Source organism: Carassius auratus, chromosome 21 (assembly GCF_003368295.1).
Source record: "Carassius auratus strain Wakin chromosome 21, ASM336829v1, whole genome shotgun sequence".
Lineage (NCBI taxonomy): Eukaryota > Metazoa > Chordata > Actinopteri > Cypriniformes > Cyprinidae > Carassius > Carassius auratus.
Genome location: NC_039263.1, coordinates 19,687,427 through 19,711,910, shown reverse-complemented (window position 1 = coordinate 19,711,910; position 24,484 = coordinate 19,687,427). Strand labels below are relative to the sequence as shown.

The 24,484-nt window shown below is 35.0% G+C and overlaps 1 protein-coding gene across 2 annotated transcripts; it reads right to left on the bottom strand.

Moving 5' to 3' along the window:
• Positions 1–302: 302 nt before the first annotated feature.
• LOC113038859 (rhotekin) lies at positions 303–22,627 on the bottom strand. 2 transcript variants are annotated; one of them, XM_026196593.1, is made up of 13 exons: positions 22,320–22,627; positions 19,377–19,576; positions 18,562–18,623; positions 18,395–18,448; positions 17,847–17,964; positions 16,192–16,398; positions 15,197–15,291; positions 14,834–14,940; positions 14,608–14,736; positions 14,188–14,350; positions 6,987–7,088; positions 4,198–4,297; positions 303–1,530 (listed from the first exon to the last, which is right to left on the bottom strand). In XM_026196593.1, exons 1-13 carry the CDS (start codon positions 22,422–22,424, stop codon positions 1,524–1,526), a joined length of 1,449 nt encoding a protein of 482 aa, XP_026052378.1. In that variant the 5' UTR covers positions 22,425–22,627; the 3' UTR covers positions 303–1,523. The 2 variants fall into 2 exon arrangements, with proteins under 2 accessions (XP_026052378.1, XP_026052377.1); XM_026196592.1 differs by having other exon boundaries at positions 303–526.
• Between the last annotated feature and the right edge of the window lie 1,857 nt (positions 22,628–24,484).

Here is a 24,484-nt window from a genome sequence, read left to right as displayed (position 1 = left end):
AGAACTATATAACAAATATATCTATATATATCATATACAGTACATTTTCCATTCTTTTTTACTGAATATGAAGCCTTGACATACATTAATTTTGAATTTCTAAATATATTAGGTATCTCACACAGGTTGTTTTATTGCTGCACATGAATCTACTGGAATATCACGATCTATTCTTGATACTTGCAAGACGCTGCATGAAATATGAAAATTAAAATGTGGTTAAAATTTGTTAATTCATACTGCAAACACATAAGCAATAAAACAAACACACAAGCATGTACACACTTGCAAACACACACCCATAAACAAGAAGTGATGGGGATTTCCCACCATTCATTTTATTATCATGGCATTAACAACACATAATTTTCATATAAATCATGAAACAACAGATTTGTCTGTTCAGAAAGAGCAGGAACAAAGATTCCCTGAAGCCATGTGACATCTTTTTCACGGACACTATGGTGGAAGGTGGCTTCTCCTGGGATTTGAACCTACAACCTTTGGGTTAGCACCAGCCAAATTGCTAAAAGGGTTACAAATCATACACAAAGACAAATCAGTCAACAATTTTAGCTTGCTATTCAAAACAATGTTCTCAGAATGGAGCTGTATCAGTGAACATATTTGATCAATGAAGAACAATTCTCATTTAATACAAATTACAATAAGTCAAGATTCTGTAGGGACTATCCAGCTATCACTGACAACTTCATTGATCTTGATAGATCTAAATTTTAAATTCAGGTAAGGTTTAGAGATGATGGTTATATTCATAACCATTTGAAACGGTGCTGGTTGGTTGGCTGTTTGACTGATTTTTCTTAAGAAACTGAACTTAAACTGTTGAACTTAAAATCCACATTAAACTTGAGTTGCTCAATTCTCTTGAATGGCCTTGGGTGGTACAATAATTACTATGACTGAAAAAAATCAACAAAAACAAACCGTCAAACTCTTCTCGTGCAGGATTTCCATAGCTTGTAGCAAGTAAAAATGTTCCAGTCAATTTTAAAGGTGAGTGATTTAAATCCAGCGACATTAAGCCCTGATCCAATACAGGCTTGATGAATGATACATAAAGAGCCAGACCTTTACTGTACAATGAAAAAGAAATGTGGTCTTAAAACAAAGAGAGAAAATACCCTTCTGTACATGTATATGCTGTACTGACAAGCTGATATACTTTTTAATAGTTTTAATATATCTCTTGCAACACTCTTAATTCTTAACACCAAGTCAAAGTATCTTTATTATTATACGGTATATATGGTATGTAGCTAAAAAGTAGGAAGCTGTATAGTCTTGTAATATTAGGGTTATATATTAGTTTGAGAGCCAATACGGTATTTTGTACTCGGGTGTGCTTTTCGGATTTACCAAACAAATATGAAAAAACAAAACAAAACAAAAAACTCGAAATTTCATTTTTCCCAGAAAAGATGCGTGTGTGCTTTAATATACTGGGTGTGTTGAGCTGTGCACAAAACAGTTTTTTTTCTTTAGTTTTCTTGTTCGATCCTTCAGTAACTGAAACAAAGAAGCAGAGGGAGAGGAGTGTGAACAAACAAATGAATTAGAAACATGTTTTGATTCTACTCTGGTGTGGCACATTTTTATGTTTTTAATTCGGGGAAAGTCTAAACTGGTAGAGTGACTCTGCGAGACTGCAGCTACAAATCATATTAAAAAATGTAAAAAATTCATGTAATCTATAGCATTCGCATGTATACGTGCATGTTCGTGCCTCCAAAACTATGAACACATTCTAATGCATAAAATTACTTAGAATATAATTTGAAGCATGATGAATCATGCACAGTGCAGTATTAAAACATGATTTAAGCAACAATGAATGCAATCAGCCTCCGAGCAATTAAATTCCAGTTACAGAGAATGAATGTTTGCTTACAAAAAAAAAAAAACAACAACACACCACTTATCAAGGTTTGGTCCATCCTAGGCAATATAAATCAACAGGCAATGTATGACTACGTTTGTACTGCTGGGGTCAATTTTTTTTTTAGGCTGTCTTTCATAGTCTTTTCATACTCTGCATTTTACATTTCACTTATGGGGGGAAAAAAATCATATTATGTAAGTAAATTGGATAATACGTTTGGTTCATGTTGACCATTTGCAGTACAGGCCAAAAATAAAAAAGTAAGGCTTGCATTACTGAAGTAAGAATACAGTAATTAAAATGTCATGTTATATTTATCTGCAACTTCCTCATACTACAGCACATCCAAGAGAACACAGCTTTTCCGGGTAGACTGAGGCACATGTGTAGGCATGTGTAGAAACACCCACACACAACCACAAACACCCACACAAGTAATTAACAGATACTGGCAGGTGGTGGCCGTGGGAATATGACCCATCTGCACCGTCACAATACAGACACAGCCAGCAGTGCTTGGCTGAGAATTCACATTCCCCAATTCCACTCCGTCTTTGCGGTCTACCCTTAAAGTAATTTGACTGGCAATAGTATGACAGGAGCAAACTGGCACAAGACTACTACAGACTGCTGTGGTACTCTGTTCATCAGGTTGTGTTTGTGTCAGATGGGAAAAAGGAAACTAATACATGCAAGTCCATGATCATTAGGGGAAATGCTTTTTTCTTCTTTATTCATTGATAATTAATTATCATTCATCTGCACCGAAAAATAAACATGAATTTGGGAATGTTTTAGAATCTGGCATGTCCTTCTTTTGATTAACTAGCAGCACTAACATGAATATGTAAAACCAGACAGTCATGTTATCTTGATTTGAGAACAAACCTCTGTCCTTCTAGGTTACTTATCTTTCATTAGTAACCTAGAAATAATGCACAATGCAAATAACAAATCTAAGCCAGCCAGGACTATAATAACTAACCAAAAAAAAAAAAAAAAACATCTTCAAAATGATGCAAAAATAGTACAAATAAATAAATCAATCACATCTTTATTAAAAAAAATATATATATTTTTTAACAAAATAACTTTTGTTACTTTAAAATAAACGTTAACTTAAAATAAAAGCACCACTTGATAATAAAATTATCAGAAAAAATTAATATTAATTTGCCTGTTTAATTTTGGTTATATCCAATACCACATAAGAGCTCAAACTAACCAAATTGTGAATTATTTCCCTCACAATACACTGGGGGCAGCAAACTAGATAAGTGATTTTAGATTCCGTATTGTTATTTTTACTCACCAATAATAATACTAATAAACAATATCAAAAGGCCGTGCATGACACTGGTTTCTCCATCAATGTTAATAATGTAATTTAATAAAGACCTTCAATAAACACGCTGCCAGTCCCACATTGGGGCAAAAAAATAAAAAATAAAATGATTTTCAAAAAGCATTTCAAAAATCTATATTTTTTCTAATAGGGGACATGGGCATCATTTGACTTAGTATACGCTTGTATTCCCCAGCAAGCAAATAAATAAATAAAAGTTGGCAATTTAAGAGCAATTAAATGTCTGCGCTTCTCTGCTACAAGAATGCACATAATCCCAAGCTCTTCACAGTGGCTCCTGAACTGTGACGCTGAAGTCAACAAGCAGAACATTTTTGGGCTACAGAAATCGATAAACATGCAAGTTTTATTTCTTTTCAATACCAGTGAGCACCTTAGAATTCACAGCTTATTTCTGCTTTAAAAAATACACATATCTTATGTAAGTAGTCCAAGACTTCTGTCCTTTCAAGTATGAGGATACAGCAGTAAAACTGTTTTTGTCTCATCACAATGTCTATATAAGATGAACATGAATCAGTGTTTGCTGACAGATAGATATGTGGCAGAGTATGGCATGTGTGACAGCGACACCACACCTACACTATTATGACATGTGTGGACACGATTAAATGGACTAACATGCCTCTATATTGCTTTCAATGAAATAATAATACAACTGAATGTCCTTCTAAGAAAAGGTAAATGAATTCAGATGATTTCAGAGGGTGGAAAGCCACTCCCGAGCATTAAAATTAATATTGATGCCTAAAACCTATTCAGTTGTCATCTGTTTTGAGGGAATTTGTTACGTGTCCTAGTACATGTTGTTCTGCAACACACATGCTTTCAGAGAGCATATTTCAGAGCATTTGCCATCCAAGCGTTGTTTCTCGTGTGCGTGTTTACACTAGGTGCTTGTGTAACAGTTGTCTGAATCTGTATATACCTGTCATTATAATAGGTGGACAGCAGGCTTTGGATTTCAGAAGAAACAGGTCTGTTCAGGGGTTCCAGGTGGTTTCTGGTCTTGGTGGATGGTGACGTAACTGTATTAAAAAAGGTAGACAAAGAATGTGTTTAAGAAACCGCGTAATTAAAAACCTGGAAAATATGTCACCAAGGTTTTTTTTTTTTTTAGGTTTTTTTTAACTAAGCAGTTCTAACAGACATTTTAGTTGCATTTAAAAATGATTTAATTTATTATAAAACTATTTAAAATGAATAAACAGAACATATATTTAAAAATATATTAGTACATATTAAAAATTAACTATAAAAATACATAAATTACCAAATAATAAAATTGATAGAGAAATGAAATAAGTCTAAAATAAGACTTATTAAAAATTTATAGATATCTATGGCAGCCCTAATTATTACAACTTTGTCATTTCAATATGCACTTTGCGTATTAATCATACTGTAAACATATTGAAGAAATACACCCTAACATTTTTTGTCATTATGTATTCTGTTCATGTCGTTCCATACCTGATTTTCCTTTTTTTAAAGAAAGGAACGAAAGAAGATATTTAAAAAATTCTGTTTTCTCCAACAAGAGAAATATTTATATAAAAATTGATTTATATCAAACTGAAATATTTTGCTTTCTTTTTGCACTGGAAAGTCATACAGGTGTGGAGCAACATGAATAAATGAAAAAAATATGACAGAATGTTCTTGTTCAGGTTGGACTATATAATATAAAGAATGAAGTAAATAACAGACAGCTAGCGAACAGTAATGACTTTCTTTAATTGTTGCTCATTGGGGCACCACGTCTATCAACACGTCATGTTCCACAAGCATATTTGAGCAGTCTCTTTTTCAGCTCTTTCTGTTCTGCTCAATAGGGATGATCTTCAAAGAACAAATGTCTAAAGATGCCGCACAATGATATATTGCATCTTTGTTTGCCGGCTTTATTAGTGTCAAAAGCAATTAGAAATGAATAGCCTGACGGCATGTCTGCCTCTGCTCTTGGTAGAACTGTCTGTCAACTGACACACCTGAAAAGGAAATACGTCCCCACCCAACAGGGTGGGGTGATTGGTAGAAATGTGCACTATTCTTAAATTAGCATGTCTATCTTAAGTTTAAGAGAAATTCGGTATGTGTATTTTTATGTTTAAGTATGTATCTCATGTAAGACAAAGTATATTGAATCAAAACGTGTAGTTAGTTACGTCTTTCTTGAATCCGAGACTTAGTACCTAGTTTGTTTCCATATGTATGAAAAACCACATCCATGTTTCTGAATGTGCTATTGGTCATAATATTTTTGTACGATACATGTTTGTAATAGGTAACATATGTTCATTCTGAGCATAAATATTGATGCAAAACTGAAAACCATTAATTTTTGTTGAAGATCTTTTTCACAAATTTTGACTCTAGTTGTCTGGTCTGCAACTGAAAAAAAATATGTTTGCATTTTTTGGAAATTGCGTAGGTGAATCTTAACGGACAATACCCGACTACTAGAGATAAAAAAGCTAAAACTAATCTCTATAAAAAGGTTAAAAATATAAATCCTGGTACTGCACTTGACTTTTTGTCTGTTAAGATAACATTTTATAGTTCTTATGTCATTAAGTAAATAAACGTTTTTTTTCTTCAATTAAATAAATTAGCTTAATAAAGCTACTAAATACACCACACAAAACACTACTGTCAACACTTGACATTTTGTTCACTAAACTTTCTTATATCTCACCTCTGAAAAACAAAAATAAACAATCGCTTAAAAGATAAAAGAGTAACGTTATATTTAAACACACATTAAAAATGTAATATGATTAGGTTTGTTTTATACTAATCCTACTGTACGCCAATTTCACTATAGATTACACTAAGCAAACAATTTGTATTTTAATAATTTATACAAAACATATTTAATTATTTTATAAAAAGAGTCATTCTCAAAATATGCACAAGAGACCAGGGCTATTTTTGTATAATTGAGATAGTAGGTGTGTAATGATACACAATCATGATGGTTCAGAACGTACAGTACCTAGGTTTTGATGCCACGGTTCGATATGAACCATTATAAACATAAAATTGCCTATTTCTTTTTTATAAAACAGTGGTTTTGCATTAACTTCTAAATTATAAAATATCAGAGAAGTTTGGACAGTGATCGTCGTGCCACATCAAAGAGTGAAAAATCTGCATTTATTGCTTGGATTTTCTTGAAATAAACTGACATAATTTGAAAAATGTGACTTAATTTCTTGTCAAAATTAACAATATACAAAAATTCTGAAAATGTTCAATTTCAAAAGTTCAAGTGAAGTTCCACTTGTGCAGCATTTAAAACAATGCTGTATTTTTTTTTTGGTACACATGTGATTTGAAAATTTTAGATAATATTATAGTTATCATTATTATTATTTCGAATAGTAAGATTTTGTTTGTGTGATTCTATGTGTTCATTTTATTTGTAAGTTTTAAAATTAATGTCTATAGAGCTTTCGTTCAATTTTTGTTTTTATTATTTTAGTACATCAATGTAAACTAAATGAAAATGAGAAGTGTTGCCTTGGCAAATAGCAAAAATAAAACAAGTTAAAGGTTTTTTATGTCTTATTTTTGGCTGAAGTGTATTTCATTTGAAGTAACTAGTTTTACTAGTAACTAGTTTACTTTTAGTGTAATATCCCTCCAAGGGACCTTGCTGGAACACAACTGTGTCTTACTTAATGACTTCCTACAATCCCACAATGCTCTTACCCATTTCATGATACAGGGAGCCTTGTTTTAATGTCAACGTCATTTTCTTTGGAGAAGGTTCCTCAATCTTCATAAGCTCATTACAGCACTGTTTCCATTGACCTACATAGAAGAGAAAAGACCGTCAATTAAAAGACAGGTCTTTTTTGTTTTGTTTAAGTGTGAATGCATAATTTTAAGCACCTGAGGACTTGAACAAAGGTTCCAGGGTAAATGTGAAAAATAGACAAACTAGACAGGTCCATGTGTTTACATTTAGAGGGTGTAGGCCATAAAAAAAACTTCATTCTTGCACGACATGTAATAAATACCTAGCATGAAAATAGCTGAAACCCAGCCATTAACAAGGGTGTCTTTTAGAGAGGCACTACGTGCTCGTGTCTACATATTTGTGTAAGATATGTATCGAATTTCAAGCCTTCAGGAACACTGTACTAAGAAAGTCAGAACACTTGTCTCAGTTACTTTTCTTGGGACATACCAAACAGACCACATGCTTTTGGACTGATGGTGACACATAAGCCATGAAACAAGGATATAAAACTCAAAAATGCATAATTTCGCAGAAACCAAAACCAACTGCACAGAAATCTGATCAACTGATTTAACGTATGTTTCGTAATTTTTTTCAAAATGTGGCACTTGCATAACATCTATACTACAAAAGATAAAGGTATTATTCAGAACATATGCTGTACAGTGTTCAGTTGTGCAAACAAACAATTAATCTTATTCAATGTTGTGATTCAGTTAAAGAAATCTAACTCTTTTGAACATGAATGTGTGAAGGTGGGAAATTGCTCAGTGTCAAATACATTTGCACTTACATTCATTCCTTTAGCAGAGGTTTTTATCCAAAGTGACTTACAACTGGAGAATACATCAAGCAATTAATCTTAAAGAGGCAAACAGACACAGGAATTGCTCACAGTACCACGTTTCAAGCATTGCTCAAATAAGTAGAAGCTAGACAGGGGAAGATTAAAGAAAAAGTTTTTTTTTTCTTTTTTATAAATGAAGTGGTGAGTTTTCAGCTGTCGCTTGAAAATTGTCAGGGAATCAGAATTCCTTATAGGGGTTGAAAGATCATACCACCAGCCGGGAACAGTGAACGAGAATGTTCTGGAAAGTGATTTTGTGCCTCTTTGTGATGGCACCGCTCATTAGAGAATCTCAGACTTCTGGAAGGAATGTTCGTAAGAGTGAGTGGACGTAGGCAGGTGCTGCACCTATGGCTGTTCTATATGCAAGAATCAGTGTCTTGAACTTGATGCGAGCGGTAACCAGCAGCCAGTGCAGGGAGATAAAGAGAGGTGTGACGTGGGATCTTCTGGGCTCATTAAAGGGGGGGTGAAATGCTCGTTTTCACTCAATATCCTGTTAATCTTGAGTACCTATAGAGTAGTACTGCATCCTTCATAACTCCAAAAAGTCTTTAGTTTTATTATATTCATAAGAGAAAGATAGTCTGTACCGATTTTTCCCGGAAAAACAAAACATTTGTTGGAACAAAAATACTCCTTCAAACGTACAACTTAATTTTTGAAACTTTGTCCATGTTTAGCATGGGAATCCAACTCTTTAACAGTGTAAAAAACTCAGTATGCATGAAATAGCATTTCACCCCCCCTTTAAAGAGTAATCATGCTGCTGCATTCTGAATCATTTGTAGAAGTTTGACTGTCCATGATGGAAGTCCAGCTCAAAGAGCATTGCAACCCAGCCTAAAAATCACAAGGGCCAAGACAAGAAGTTAGAAAGGGCCTGTTCTTTCTGATGCTGTGCAAATCAAATCTGCAAAATCGAGAATTGTTTTGCAATGTGGTCTTTGAAAGTCAGCTGGTCATCAAAGATTACACCAAGATTTCTGACCGAACTTGATTGGGTTTATTGTTGATGAACCTAACTGATTGGTGATATCATGCTGTAGATTTGGTGTAGCAGGAGCTCAGTCTTTGTCAGATTGAGCTGTAGGTGATGTTCTTTCATTCATGCCGAGATGTCTGCCAGGCAGCCTAAGATCTGTGCAGATCCTCTAACACTAGCTTGACCTATTCTTTTTCTAATCTATGTGTTTTCTTTTTATTATATGATTTAAAAAACATTGCTATGTGGACTGCATTAAGCTATCTGAGACTGTTTATAGCACTTGCTCTTTTGTTGATTTTGATTGCTTCCATTGTCCTCATTTGTAAGTTGCTTTGGATAAAAGCTTCTGCTAAATGTTTGTAAATGTAAATGTACTGTAAATGTAAAAACAACACATTCAAGTGTTTTTGCTATGAATGGAAGGAGAGAGACTGGACTGACAATTATAAATGTTACACAGTGTTGTGGACCCATGTCTTATTACTTCAAATTTTCTCGGACTGACAGACTGTTTAATGGTCCTCAGAGGCAGGGCTGAGGTGTCTCTGAGCAGGCATAATTTAGTTTGCCTTTTAATGCAACATTATATCTTTATACTGAATTTAAACCTTTCTCTTTGGAGTGTTACAAGCTCTTGGTGCACAAAGATGATCTGTAATGTTGAAAATACTAAAGTCTCAAATCCAAAGAGATATTCTTTATAAAAGTTAATAGTCATGCATTCCTACCTAAAATGACTCATTCTAACACACCCCCACATGTCTTTCTCACATATAGGAAGATTTGCATAACGCCACCCAAATGTTCACACAAATAATGAAGCTGTAATTTTTATTATCGCTGTTGCTGCCGCTGCCATGTTGTGGAGTCGCTGTGTGTTTCGTTGTGACAGTGAAACTGCTTTGATTGGTCTTCCGAAAGAGAACAAAACTAGAAATCAGTGGTAAAGTTGTATTTCAACAATGACATGCCGGCATCTGTTTCTATAAAGTCAGTCTGGTGCTTCTGACACATAGTCTGTAAGTACGTTTTCATATGTAAAGGATTTGCCACTGATGATTCAAACTTTGAGCAGTGTAGAGTAGCGCTTGTCAGTAGTGTTTGTCATTTCTCCGATCACAAATGCAGACATGGTTTTATGTTTCCGCAGCACAATATTTAATGCATAAAAAGACAGTACAAGTCATTATAATCATTAATTATGTCCCCACTGGATGCAACAAATGCCTTGTTTGTACTGGGCTTTATTGGTTTTGTCTCATGGAGCCGGGATACACACTTGAGGTACTCAGCCAATCACAACGCACTGGATAGCTGGCCAATCAGCATACACCTTGCTTTTCAAAACGATGAGTTTTATAAAAAATCTACACGTTTCAGAAGGCGGGGAACAGAGGAGAAACAATAATGTACATTGTTGAAAATTATGTTTTTTTTTTTTTTTTTTACCTTAAACCACAAACACATTGCATTACACCAAACACAGAAAATAATGTTCTTTTTGATTATAATGTTCTTTTTGACAAAAATAAGAAGCCATTTGCCTTTAAAATAAAAGCAGGCTTTGTGAATTCAGCATATTGTTAGTGGGAGAGAATTCTTGTCTTCATTTTGATTCGTTATTGAAACTGAAGTATGTTAACCAATCCACCCTGTTCTATCAAGTGCTGTCAAACCAGAACAAAGAAAGTATTGTACTCTGTGCTTTATTTTAAACAATGTATGTACAGTATTGAGTTTTAAAATACAGGTCAAACGGTCGTGATGGCATGTCAGATAAAATACTGGAATATGTTGGGTTTTTCAAAGGAATCGTTTGATTAAATACTGAAAATCCAAACAATAATGTGTTCTTACAAAAATATAACTTTTTTGATTGTTTATAAAATACATTAAATATGAGTCATCTAATAATGCCCAGTGAAAAATAGTAAAAGGATGTAAAAAAAAAAAGGAACACAAATAGCAAAATGCTTCCTTTAATACCGAAAACATTAGGTTTTACAGTGAATTTCTGCCATTTTTTCACTATTTAAGCATAATATGCATGTGTATTTTGGACAACAACTGCTTCATCTTTTTTTACAACAGTTTTTCCTTCATGTTACAAAAGCAAGCACTGTTAATCAAGCACAACATTAATGCATTGCAAACAAATGTGGAGCTTTCAGTGATGCATTTATCTACATATAAGTATCTGCTGGCTGTTTGTCAATAATATTATATTTCAATAATGATTCATTCAAAACTTCTTTTGTGGGTGAACTGCTTCCTTGTAGCACTTAACACGAAATCCTCAATTTCCTTATTCCAGTAGTTTTCCACTAAAACCAGTTTATCTGCATCTAAATGATAAATTATCTCTAAAGATCACTAATTTTAACACATCCACCCACGTGTATCTGTATTTCGGTTTTTGTTTAAGAAAGCAACTTCGTTTCAAAGATCCCAGAACCTGTTGAGCGAAGGGCCAATTTCTACATTTGGCTTACTGTCGATAGCTTGCATCTTGTCAAACGCAGAATTTCTAAAGTCATAAATATGTTTAATTATGACAACCCTTAAATTATATACCCTTACTGATTTTGTGATATAAAAGTAACACTCCCATTCCCGATCACTCATTGTTGTTCGTATTCCACTCATTGTTGTATCTCAGTGGCCTATGCAGGAATGTAGTCAATGCTGTAATGAATAAGTCTCACATTGTTTGCTTTGCCTTAGATTTTTTTTTTAAGTTCAAATCTATCTAATCAAACTAGAACACAATAATGAATGTATTGATTTGCTGTGAACCAAAAGAGTCACACCCAAATATAATACATCTCAGTTATGAGATGAACTAATATTTGGTTGCTTGGGAACAGGGAATTCTTGACATTTGAAAATCTAGCTTTACTAATTTGTCTAATTCATACATAAATATCTGAAGAGGAATAGGCAGAGTTATAAGATAATTTATTGTTCTAACGTTCTCTCAGAAGAATTTGGGTTGTACAACCATGGGAAGGAAAGCAAAGGAAAAGTAAACACCACCAGAAAATGAAGTGCTTTGTTCTGAAACATTCTGTCAGGTTGATGTCACCTACAAGCACAATGTTTCTATTAAATCAAGCGTTGTTAAAATATTTTAAAGACAATATGAAAGACATTTTGGGGGACAGTTGATTTTATTAGCTGGTGTGACATCATAGAAGTTTCGGTAACATTCCTTAACGGTTGCAAAAACTTCATATTTCACATCATGACAACTGGGACAGTTTTTTTTGTTGTTGTTGTAACAAACAACAAAGGATATTGCCATGGTGAACAGTATATGATGAAAGCAAACAAAAAAAGTCTATATGTCTTACTTTCATCTTGTGTTTTGCTCCACAGGTATATTACAATTTTTACTAATTTTTGTTCCTTTCATTATAATCTGGTTTTCTTAAACTAAGTTCAATGCACTTTTTTATTTAACTCAATACAGAACTGATTTACGTAGGTGAAAATGATTTTAATAAACAATGTTTTATAATCTCTCTGAACTACTTCGACTCATAATCTACTGTAGTGTTATACTTTATTCTCATGTTCTTCATCAGTTCATCTGCTTTTTAAAGTTATTAGGGAAAAATCCAGTTTTATACGTTTTTTTATGTCAGTGACGACAACACTGTGCTTCAAGCATATCAGTTCCTCATACCCCTAAAAAAAGTGGTCATGCACATGCAAATATGAATGTAAAAAAGTTTACTTTTAGATAATTATCTTCTTCATCATATCAGAAGATTATCAGAATGACCTTGTTGAACCTTATTCATTTACTATTTTCTCGCAGTCACTGTATACCAATAAAAGCGTCTTGCATACAAAGAAATCTTGACTTACGAAGTCAAAAAAAGTGGTTATGAAAAAAAAAATCTAGTTGAGGCTTTAGAAATAACAGCAGATTTCACAATAGAAACAGTAAATAAATCAAGCCTAACTGGTCTTAGAACCTGTCGCCAACACAACAGATTTTAAAACAACAAGGCTGAATTCCTAGAAAAGTTCAAGGTCACGTGTAAAAATTCGTAGAAATGCAATACCTTCAAACTGCCACTTATTTTAGCCCATAGACTTTCTCTCATTTGTGGCTCTGCCAGCTAAATAAACCAGTTCAGAATTAGAAATTCTGTACTAGAGCAGAAAATATGAAAACAGTAATACTGCCTTTCTATGGAGGTCAATTTTATCTCCAATGGCATAAAACAATATATAATGTGTACTAATGAAACAGAAGGTCATAATATCCTGCATTCATTTTAGTATGGGCCACTAAATTATCTTCCAAGATAACTAATCTTAACACATCCACCCATTTGTATTAATGTTTCTCTTTTGTAGTGTAAAATTAAATTGATTCCTAACGCAACAGCAATAATCTTAAAATATGACCTTCGTATGATTTCATTATTTTTAATTCCATTAAATAATCAATTAAGGTGGACAGTTTAATTGCAAAACGTACTGCTATGGAATGACTGGTAATGCTTATATTGTATAACTGTATAAATTAATTTCATGATAAATAAGTGACACTCCCATTTCTGATCGCTCATTCTTTATTCTATTTCAAGTGGCCTACACCCTCAGGAATGTAGGCGATGCTGTGCTGAATAATTCTGCCATTGTTCTTTGTTTCGCCTTAGATTCATTTGATGAACATTTCTTATGAATGCAGTTTAAAGAGCTGCTGAATCAAAAATGCAAAAATCGCTTTTAAATCAAACTGATAAGCGATGAATAGAGAGTGAAAGGATTTTTTTTGTGTGTGTGTGAATGAAGAGACTATCTATTTCTTATTAAATATAATAAATCTCAGTTATGGGATGGATGCTTAGTTGCCTAGACAAGTTAGCACTGATCATTTGTGTAATACAATTTCAGGAGTTCATATAAACTAATCTATTCATTCCGTCATTCCAAGTATAACCACAACTATGAAGGAAAGAATCAAAGGGGGAAAAAGCAATAGAAATAAATACACAGCCAAGTACGTACACACCCTCAGAAACTGAAAGAATGTAATTTTATCCAACGCAACTTTTATTATGTTATTATGGGAACCGTACTGGTCTGGGATCCCATCTCAGTTTTAGAATTAGGCCTGTAGGTACTTGACTGGCATCTTTAAGAGTGAGTTCATCTATGACTGCAGCAAACACACACACACAGCATATCGGAGTGGATGTTATCTGAATACCACACATGTCAAAAAGGGAATTTCGTTTTTCGTTCCCTACAATAAGGAAATCTGCAAAGACAGTGGAGTGATCTTGTGCGTTCTCGGAACTCTGGTACTCACTCATGTCATAGAAATGCTGCCTGAAGGCTTCCATCCAGTCATGTGTGTCTTCAGACGTGTGTGTGGCAATGGTGTATGGGGTCACATCACCACTCTGGTTTGTTATGGTGATACTTTGAGTATGTAGAGCCGGGTCGCTCTTTGTGGCATGCACACAGGTGTCCTAAAGCAAATGTGCAAACAATTGGTTTTAAGACCAGGTGTAAACAATAATTACTATTGCACAACAATTCATAGTTTGTAGCACATGGCATCAATGTATAAACAGCTTCCAAAAGCAAGTATGCTGTAACACTGGATTTAAAACCAGAAAAATCTTACTGAAAAAACTCACATAACACAAATATTGTCAAAGACAACTTGGCCCTCTGTTGTCTACAATATGCAACTACAGCTGTTTTATAAGATAATACTCCTCACCTTATTAATGGGAATCGTGAACAGTGGGGTCTCTAAAGAATCGGTGTTGTCTTGCTGCTGGTAACATTTTAAAAGTGACCCACTCAGAACACCGTAGACGTCTCTCCAGTCCACAGGATTGCTCTCTGACTTGGGTACAAAAAATACGTGGAAGATGACTGAAAAGGTATTTGGAAAATGTTGATTATTTTATTTTTAATTACAATAATTTGTCGTATTCACAAACCCGAATTCGGAGTTTTCCGCACATGACAACTTGAGTCATACAGAAAGGCTGGGCCGCGAGGCGACAGCACATGTTACCATAGAGCGGCAACCAGAACAAAGAGCCCTCTAAAATACAGAGGAGAACAAATAAAAGCAAAGGGGAAACTAATCAGAAACAAACTATCATGTGCATAGAAATATGGTGGCTTTTCAGTTAACACATAAAAAAAAATGTTGTTTATTCCCATAATGAAAATGTTGAATTTAGAATCCCATTTTCATTTTTCTCAGACCTTTGGACTCAATATGTAAACACGAACTCATATGCAATAGGCTCCGTTTGAAAAAAAAAAAATCGAAGTCCTGAATACAGTTTTCTTACCTGTGTCTGATATCGTCAGGTCATGTGTTCGGAAAGAGTTCTGTGCGTGGCTCAGGGTCAGAGATTTATGGGCCAGGAGGTGATATTTAGGGCTTCTGAGAAAAAGAGGTGATATTGAGGGCCTCTGTGCGCACATTTACATTGTACAAAAAAAGTTTTGGTGAAACTGCTTTTGGATCATTTAGAACTGACATTAATGCTTTTTGTTATCAAATTAAAACTTACAATGGAGAAAAAAAATGCTCAGGTCATATTTAAATCGCAAAATTCTAATATTTTACAAGACAATACTATGTTTTTGTACCATTAAGATATTTTCATAATCCGTCTACCCAAATTCTTACTGTATTGATATGTTTTATAATTGAGTTTGCTTGTAATTAATTTCAGGGTCAAAAATGATTCAAAATAAAAAAACTATGCTCTCTCAATAGATGTTTTGTTATTGTTATAAAAATTAGCAAAGAATACAGGCGGTAAAATAAATGAAACTAAAATGATGTATAATTGCTTTACCATTAAAAATAATTAAATAATAAGAATGAAAATATCAATTATTTTAAGTGGTGCTTTATTCTCATGAACATAATGACACAGAATATATTTCTTTAAGATAAATAATAGAAAAATAAATCCCCTTGAAATATGAAACATGCTTTTAACTATGAAAAATGACCAAGACTTCATGAGGTTCACCTTAAAAATATGCAATTGGTTTCGCCATCCATCTCTTTAATTTTCTCTACTGTACTTTTCTGGCCCTTTTCTCAGACAGACCGAATGTTAAGAAAATAAACAGTCATGGTGTGTCTGTCTGTAGTACTGACAGTCACTATGGATGTGTTTGTTCCTGTTTGTGTACTGGTTTCGGCTAACATAGGCGAAGTATGAGACTATTTCAACATTTCACACTCTCCCAGTGTCATGTATCTGTTTGTACAACGCTTATGTTGTATGTGGGATAGTATATAATGACATATATCCAGCCCCCTCACCGTACAGACGGAGCAAGCAGCAGAACCGGTGATTCTCCTCCGGGGGAACTGCAGGACGCTGCGGTCTCTAAAGTTGCCATGAACTTCTTACTGGAGGCACTTCCCAGCCGGCTCAGCCTCCGAGTGGAGGAGCCCATGCTGAATTCCTCCTCCACACAGCAGCTGTAGAGCTCCACCCGCAGGTCAAAGTCTGTAGGTACGTCAGTGCTATGAAGACGGGATTTATGAAAAGTGGACTTAAAAAAAAAAGAGCTTTATTATTTTACATTAGTTACAGAGATTTTACAAATAAAATATTTAAAATGTATATACTACTGTCCAAAAGTATGTTTTTTTTAAATGTTTCTAAAAAAAAGTCTCTCATGATCATCAAGGCTGCATTTATTTATATATATACACACACACACACACACACACACACACACAAACTACCAGTCAAAAGTTTTTGAACAGTAAGATTTTTTATGTTTTTTTAAACATTAAATTCTCTGTTGCTCACCAAACCTGCATTTATAATAAAGAAATACACTGAAAATCAGTAATATTTGTGAAATATTTTTACCATTTAAAATAACTGCTTTCTTTTTTAATATATTTTAAAATTTAATTTATTCTTGTGATTTTCAGCATCATTACTCCAGTCTTCATATGATCCTTCAGAAATCATTCTGATTTGATGCTGATATGCTGTTCAAGCAAATGTATTATTATTATCAATATGTAAAACAGTTGAGTGCATTTTTCAGTCAGATAGACTGAAAGATCCAAAGATCAACATTTATCTGAAATAAAAAGCTTTTACCACTCAAAAGCTTTGAGTCGATAGATAGATAGATAGATAGATAGATAGATAGATAGATAGATGCTGTTCTTCTTTCAATTCATCAAAGAAATCTGAAAAAATATATATTCAGCTGTTTTCAACATAATAATAATAATAATAATAATATATATATACACACATATATATTCCCTTTTTTTTTAAGTCTTTAATGTCACTTTTGTCCAATTTAATGCATTATTGCTTGATAGCGGTATTAATTGTACCTTAATGACCCCAATATTTTTAATGGTAACGTATATTTACCAAAATATATAAAACAAAATGTTTACCTTTTTTGTTTTTCTATTTTCCATTTCTCTCAGACAACACGTAAATGTAAGTAATAATCAACCACTATAACTAATGAATATGACATGATGAGATCTTGACAAAATTTTCAATTGTCAATTTTAAAAAGTCTAATCTGTAATAAAGACCATTTTGGAGAGGATTTCCATTTTGTCCATGAATAGTGAAGTGACATTCAGCCAAGTATGGTGACCCATACTCAGAATTTGTGCTCTGCATTTAACCCATCCGAAATGCACACACACAGAGCAGTGAACACACACACACACACTGTGAGCACACACCCTGCTGCGGCGCCCGGGGAGCAGTTGGGGGTTCGATGCCTTGCTCAAGGGGCACCTAAGTCGTGGTATTGAAGGTGGAGAGAGAGCTGTACATGCACTCCCCCCACCCACAATTCCGTCCGGCCCGAGACTAGAACCCACAACCCTTCGATTGGGAGTCCAACCCTCTAACCATTAGGCCACGACTTCCCCAGAATATCAGGAGGATTAAAAAAAAAAGTAAATGAAGAATATCTTACAATATCACTGGTTCATCGAAACAGATGTCTGTGAGTGTCCGGTCCACTATTACGAGATCCGTATCGTGAATCTCTGTCCCCAGCTGCAGCAAACAGAATACGGCACACCGGTGCAGCTCTGAACAGAAAGAAGAGGGACAGAAGAGGAGAAAATCTGTAAAAAATCAGACTGATTTTGTGGTCATAGAGATTTTTCGGACTATAAGTCGCATCAGTCCAAAAATACGTCATGACGAGGAAAAAAACATATATAAGTCGAACTGGACTATAAGTCGCATTTATTTAGAACCAAGAACCAAGAGAAAACATTACCGTCTACAGCCGCGAGAGGGCGCTCTATGTCTTCAGTGTAGGCTACAGGAGCACTGAGCAGCATAGAGCGCCCTCTCGTGGCTGTAGATGGTAATGTTTTTTCTTGGTTCATTTCTCTCGGTTCATGTCAAATTAATTTGGATAAATAAGTCGCACCTGACTATAAGTCGCAGGACCAGCCGAACTATGAAAAAAAGTGTGACTTATAGTTCGGAAAATACGGTAGTCAAACTCACCTCCTTTGTTTTTAAAATACTCTGAATCTTTCCACATGAGAGGAATGCGAATATCTGAGGATAAGTCAAGCAAACAGAAAAATAAAATCAGTATCAAAGCAAATAAATGAGATATATTATAGTGATATAGAAAGTTGTTGCATTAGTCTCTGTGCATGTAACTTCACCTGAAATAGCTACTTTTCCAGTACAAGGTAATCGCTCATCAACAGACGCACCATCAGATGACCTGAAAACATTCAATCAATGGATCAGCAGCTCTGTTCCAGTCACAGTGAGTGAGCTGCCTACAAAGACAACGTTTCAAGTGCACTAACAACAAAACAACTAAGAGTTAGGCAGAAAAGTGACATACCATCTTTTTCGGACTATAAGTCGCACCTGAGTATAAGTCACATCAGTCCAAAATACGTCATGATGAGGAAAAAACATGTATAAGTCGCACTGGACTATAAGTCGCATTTATTTAGAACCAAGAGAAAACATTACCGTCTACAGCCACGAGAGAGCGCTCTATTTCTTCAGTGTAGACTACAGGAGCACAAAGCAGCATAGAGCGCCCTCTGGCGGCTGGAGACAATAATGTTTTCTATTGGTTTCTTTTCTCCTGGTTCATTTCTCTCGGGTTCATGTCAAATTAATTTTGATAAATAAGTCGCACCTGACTAGAAGTCGCAGGACCAGCCAAACTATGAAAAATAGTGCAACTTATAGTCCGGAAAATATGGTAATTGTGAGAAGCAAACCTCGGAATTCAGAGAAAAAGAGTCAGAATTTTGAGTGTATATCTAACAATTTGAATTTTTTTTTATCCCATTGTGGAAATGAGCTTCAGTAATAATGCCATAAAATATGGAAATCATTGGTGAGATGAGAAAGTTTGTTTTAAGGAGACACGAGGTGCTATTTACAGAACTCTGCTGCTATCTATTCAGTCCAACTCATTGTAAATCTTTAGTCTCCCAGTGACTCGATGATCTACCTCCGTCCTGCTCTCTGCATGGCCTGGGCTTCCTTCATGCGCTGCAGCTGGGTCATGAGGGCCAGTATGCGGCTGTTGGATGTGAGGAGAGTCTTGGAAGCTTCCAGAGCCTGATCTCTCTGAGAACACGCAGCTAAAAGCTTACTGGCCCCTTCTCTGATCCTCACCTCTCTCTCGATCAGTCTCTGAACCTCACAGTCCTGCAGAGAGATGAAGAACGAGCAGTCATATCCTCAGACGATACACCCACAACCATTCACCGACCATTCAATGCATATATTAAAACAGAATAAAAAATGGCCTGTTCAGCTGGAAGTTGCTATATATATACCAGCAATGCTTTCAGTGGGTCAGAGTTTGTGCTACATCATTCATAGTATTTTTGTAAGTATGTTAATTTGTTTGTATAAATTTGCATGAGAGGTGTTGTTATATAGGGTAAATTTGACAAAACCAGTCATAAGGGTCCGTTTTTCAAAACTGAATTGAATAAATAAGCTTTCCATTCATTGATGTATGGTTTATTAGGATTGGACAATATTTGGCCAAGATACAACCTGGATTTTACAATCTGGAATCTGAGGGCGCAAAAAAATCTAAATACTGAGAAAATCACCTTTAAAGTTGTCTAAATGAAGTCATTAGCAAAGCATATTTAAAGTAGGAAATTTACTAAATATCTTCATGGAACATGATCTTTAGTTAATATCCTAATGATTTTTGGGATAAATAAAATCTATAATTTTGACCCTTTCAATGTATTTTTGGCTATTACTAAAAATATACCCCAGCAACTTAAAACTGGTCACATATATAATATTGGTAATATTACTGTCTTTATAGCAGTGTTGTATTATTAATAACAATTATAACTGATAACAAAAATATAAACAAAAATTCCTAATAAAATATGCTGAAACTTTTATTTAATTTTATATTTTATAATTAAATCTAAAATATATAACAAATATAAATTAAATATTCAAAATAAAACTAAACTAGACTTACTAAAACTCAACTAAATAAAAAATTAAAACCGATAATATAAAAATAAAAGCTACTTAAAAACATTAATAAATACTGGTAAAAATACATAAAATGGTTACAAAAAATGTATAGCCTGAATTCACTGTAAATCGCTTTGGAAAAAAGCGTCTGCAAATGTAAATGTAAAATGTAAATACTACATAAATACTTCCGAAACAACACTGCTTATATTCCTAATTCTTTCTTTTGATTCATTTGAGATTCATCCCAGTGTGCCACAAAATTTGCATTCATACAAACCACAGACTCATGTCTGGTCTCACACAACCAAACACCATGCAAATACAGAGGAGAGCTTTGATAACATTCAGCCGGCAAGAGAATCTAAAGTCGAACACAAAGAGCTGAACAGCACTACAACAAAAGCCTTTGTTTTCTATTTCTGAATTCATTCGCTATTTACTGTCAGCATGTAACCAGTCAGTAGAATATCTCTTTAATCTGTTTATATCCTCTCAACTGTGACTTTAACAACCACAGTTATGTAAGAGGAAGTAATCTAAATGTAAGTTGAAGACTAGCACAAATAAGTGCATACTGATGTTAATGAATAAGAAATCGAAGGGTTTGGCCATCAGATACAAATGGATTTCTTATAAAAATCATTAACATTTACCAATGTCTTCAAGCTGCAATTAAATACATCAAAGATCCAATCTAAGCAAAAGAACAGATCATGTGGACAGTTTAAGAGCTGATTCAGACTGTACTGTAGACTGATAATGTTTGAGCTTTGGGTTCATAAGTAGTTCATACAATTGTGTATTTTGATTTGGGAACAATGAATGGCTTATTTTTAATTTCTTGACTCAAAGAATAATTTCAGTCTTTCCCAAAAGGGATGCATTTGACAGAACATCAGCCTATTGTGCAACTAAAGAAAGAGTTCATCAATATAGAAAAAAAATAAAAATAAAGTTCTGAGATTTGACTAAATAAAACAATTACTTATTTTTGCTGCAGGCTGTTGAAGGCTTGAAATATATTGCATAAGTTAATAATTGATCTCGGCACACTTCCAAAGAATAGGACTCAGGCATTCGCTCTTAAACTATTTTGGTAGGTTAAAGCATGATTGCACTTGCTTAATGCATTTTTCCTCTGATGACAGCAAGCATTGTGCATTGACTGGAAATTCCCTCAGGGTCATGTCTATGTCTGAGAACGATTTCAAAAAGGCTTTTGTCTGTTTCCAATACATTAAGATGGTAAATGGCTAATTTTCATAAAAACTGCCTTATAAAACTGCCATTGCCATTGTCTAGTCATAAAAAATTGTTAGATGTAATGTTAAGAGCATAAGCCAGAGCAAAGTTTTATTGCTCTGTGTGCTCAGTTATTATGGATCATTTGTATACAAATTACTTTGAAGAAATAAAAACATACAAATAAGAGGTGTTGCTACAGAATGTGCCTGTGCTTTTAACCGAAACTCGACTGTATGCTTTGCAAAAGGAAGTATACTGTAGACTAATGTCAGTGAATATATGAATACATGAATGCAGTCAGATCACAACAGAGGTGACTTCATGCCATCAATGATTACATAATACGATACTAAATCTAAACTCTAGAACACAATTCAACAGACACTGGACTCAGATCTTATCAATGAGATTGAATGGAGATCCAATGGAAACTTTGACCATCCATGTTCGCCTACTGTACGAAAACAATTGTTTTATGTCATTTGACTTATTTTAAAGCAATTTACGAGAAACGTCTGAGCTAAGTTCACATATGCGCAAACCACAACTAAGAACTTACTCCATTCTGTCTCCTGGGATATGAATGAGCAACATTGAGCGATAAAAAGTATCTGTTTGAGAATGGTCTTGTTGAGCTGTGATTGTGATGGCTGTGCGCATGCGCAGGTGTGGTGCTGCGGCTGCTTACCTGTGCGGAGTCCTCCAGCACGCTCAGGCGGAACCGGCCTCTCTTCACCTCCATCGCGGATCCACGGGCCACAGTGGCTCTGGAAGTCTGGTTTCTGCAGAACATGATTGCTGTAGATTGAAAATCCCAACTCAAGCGACCAACCGAAGCTACTGCATTACAATAAACAGAAACCCCGTCCCAAATGCTTAAATATATATCTTAAAAACTCCATTAGTGTAAAATCCTACTGGACATGTTGCAACAACTATGGATTAAGGTGTGCTTTTTCCGAAGTTCGTGGTAGGCTATGGGTGGCGCTTGAGGTTTTGAACACTCACTGAAACAGCGCCACCATTGTGATTTGGTGAACGTAACTTTGGTAGACTCGCTAGGTTGTTAAATGTTTTCCCATGGCACAAATGGTTTGATTCCGCCCGGGTGCGTTTAAAAAACGAATTCTCCCTTCAGACGAATTTTTGGGATCATTGGAAACATCTGCAAACTAAACCGTATTATCTTTTGATTCTGATCATTTTGAATATTAATAGCTGAAATCTACAAATCGAAACTCGCACCTGTAATCTAAATAAATAGATTTTTAGAATCCCTCACACTGTAAATACAGACGACCCTGATTGGTCCATTCTGAACAGCGCTGATAAAAGTAACAGGCACCACATGTTAATGAATGACGTAAACGAGCAGCAGGCCAACATCTGGTTATTAGCAAACCTATGCACATGAAAAACATTGAAAATGTTCATGGACATTGTCTTTAAACTATAAAGTTACAAATCGAAATACAAAACAATTATTTATACTCTTTGCCTCAAACCAAAAAGTAAGTCCGTTTGGTAAACAACGCCAATTTTACATTTCAAGGGACAGTTCACATAAAAATGAAAATCGTGCCATTAATCAAGCACCTTCATGTCGTTCCAAACCTGTAAGATCATCGTTCGTCATCAAAACACAAATTAATGTATAAACAAAAGAGAACTGGAGCGCTGCTGGAATCCCTTGTATCCTCTGGTGCTCTTGGAAGGGTTAAATATAGAAAAAGATTTTGGAAAAAAATCCAAGTCCAGGCACTCAATAGGATGCAAAAGTAAAAAAGCCTTTAATGGTTGGGCTAAAGCATTAAAACACCAACGCGTATCGGCCCATTGGCCTTCATCAGGGTGTTGGTAACAAACAGACAGAATCACGCAGTACTTATAGTTGCATTGGTTTCAGGTGTGCCACTCTGGCACTTGTAACACAATTTTTTGGCCACTAGAGGCAATAGTTCAGATAATGGCTAATACCAAAGATCAAACCATACAAATACAAGATAAGGGATCTCCAAGTGGAAATGCTTTTTTGGAATCTCGCCCCAGACAGCACAACCAACCTTACAAAAGAGGAAGAGGAAAACGCGGAGGGGTGGAAAGCGGCAGAACCCACTCTCAGGAACCACCAATCACAAGGAGCCGGTTGAAGCATCGGTAGTAATTAATATTTCAGACCTCCCCCTCTCTGATGACTGCGTTTCTGTCTTGTCCAAGGGTCTCTCATTTTCTCCTACATATTCAGGTAGACCATTTGACACCAAAGTGGACCTCTATCGATTCTATAGAAGTCTACATTTGAAGGCCTGGTACTCCCAGAACGCACAGGGTGCAGCTACCTACTCAACCACCACGGTAAACTCTTCTTTTCGGCCCAAGTCTACTTTTTCACCTTGTACCACCAATCCCATATTGACTACTTTCACCAAAAAGGTGTCCTATGAAGTAGAAAAGCTTTACAGTAAACAAAAAAAGATCACCCAGCATAATCTTACACAAAATGAATCTCAAGCACTTAAGTGGCTTTCGGAGAGAGATGATATAATCATAAAAAGTGCTGATAAGGGTGGTGCTGTCTGTGTGTGGGACAAGAAGAAGTATATAAGTGAAGCTCTTCGCCAGCTAGACAACACTCAGTATTACTCAAAGCCCTCATCCAATCCAATGAACACTATAAGAAGAGAGCAGGAGCAATTGCTTAATGAGGCAAAATCACATAATTGGATTACTAAGAGAGAATATGAGTTTTTGCTTTGTCAACACCCGCGTTATTCTACTTTTTATATGCTCCCCAAAGTCCACAAGGATCTGGAAAATCCACCTGGCAGACCGATAATCAGTGGGAATGACTCA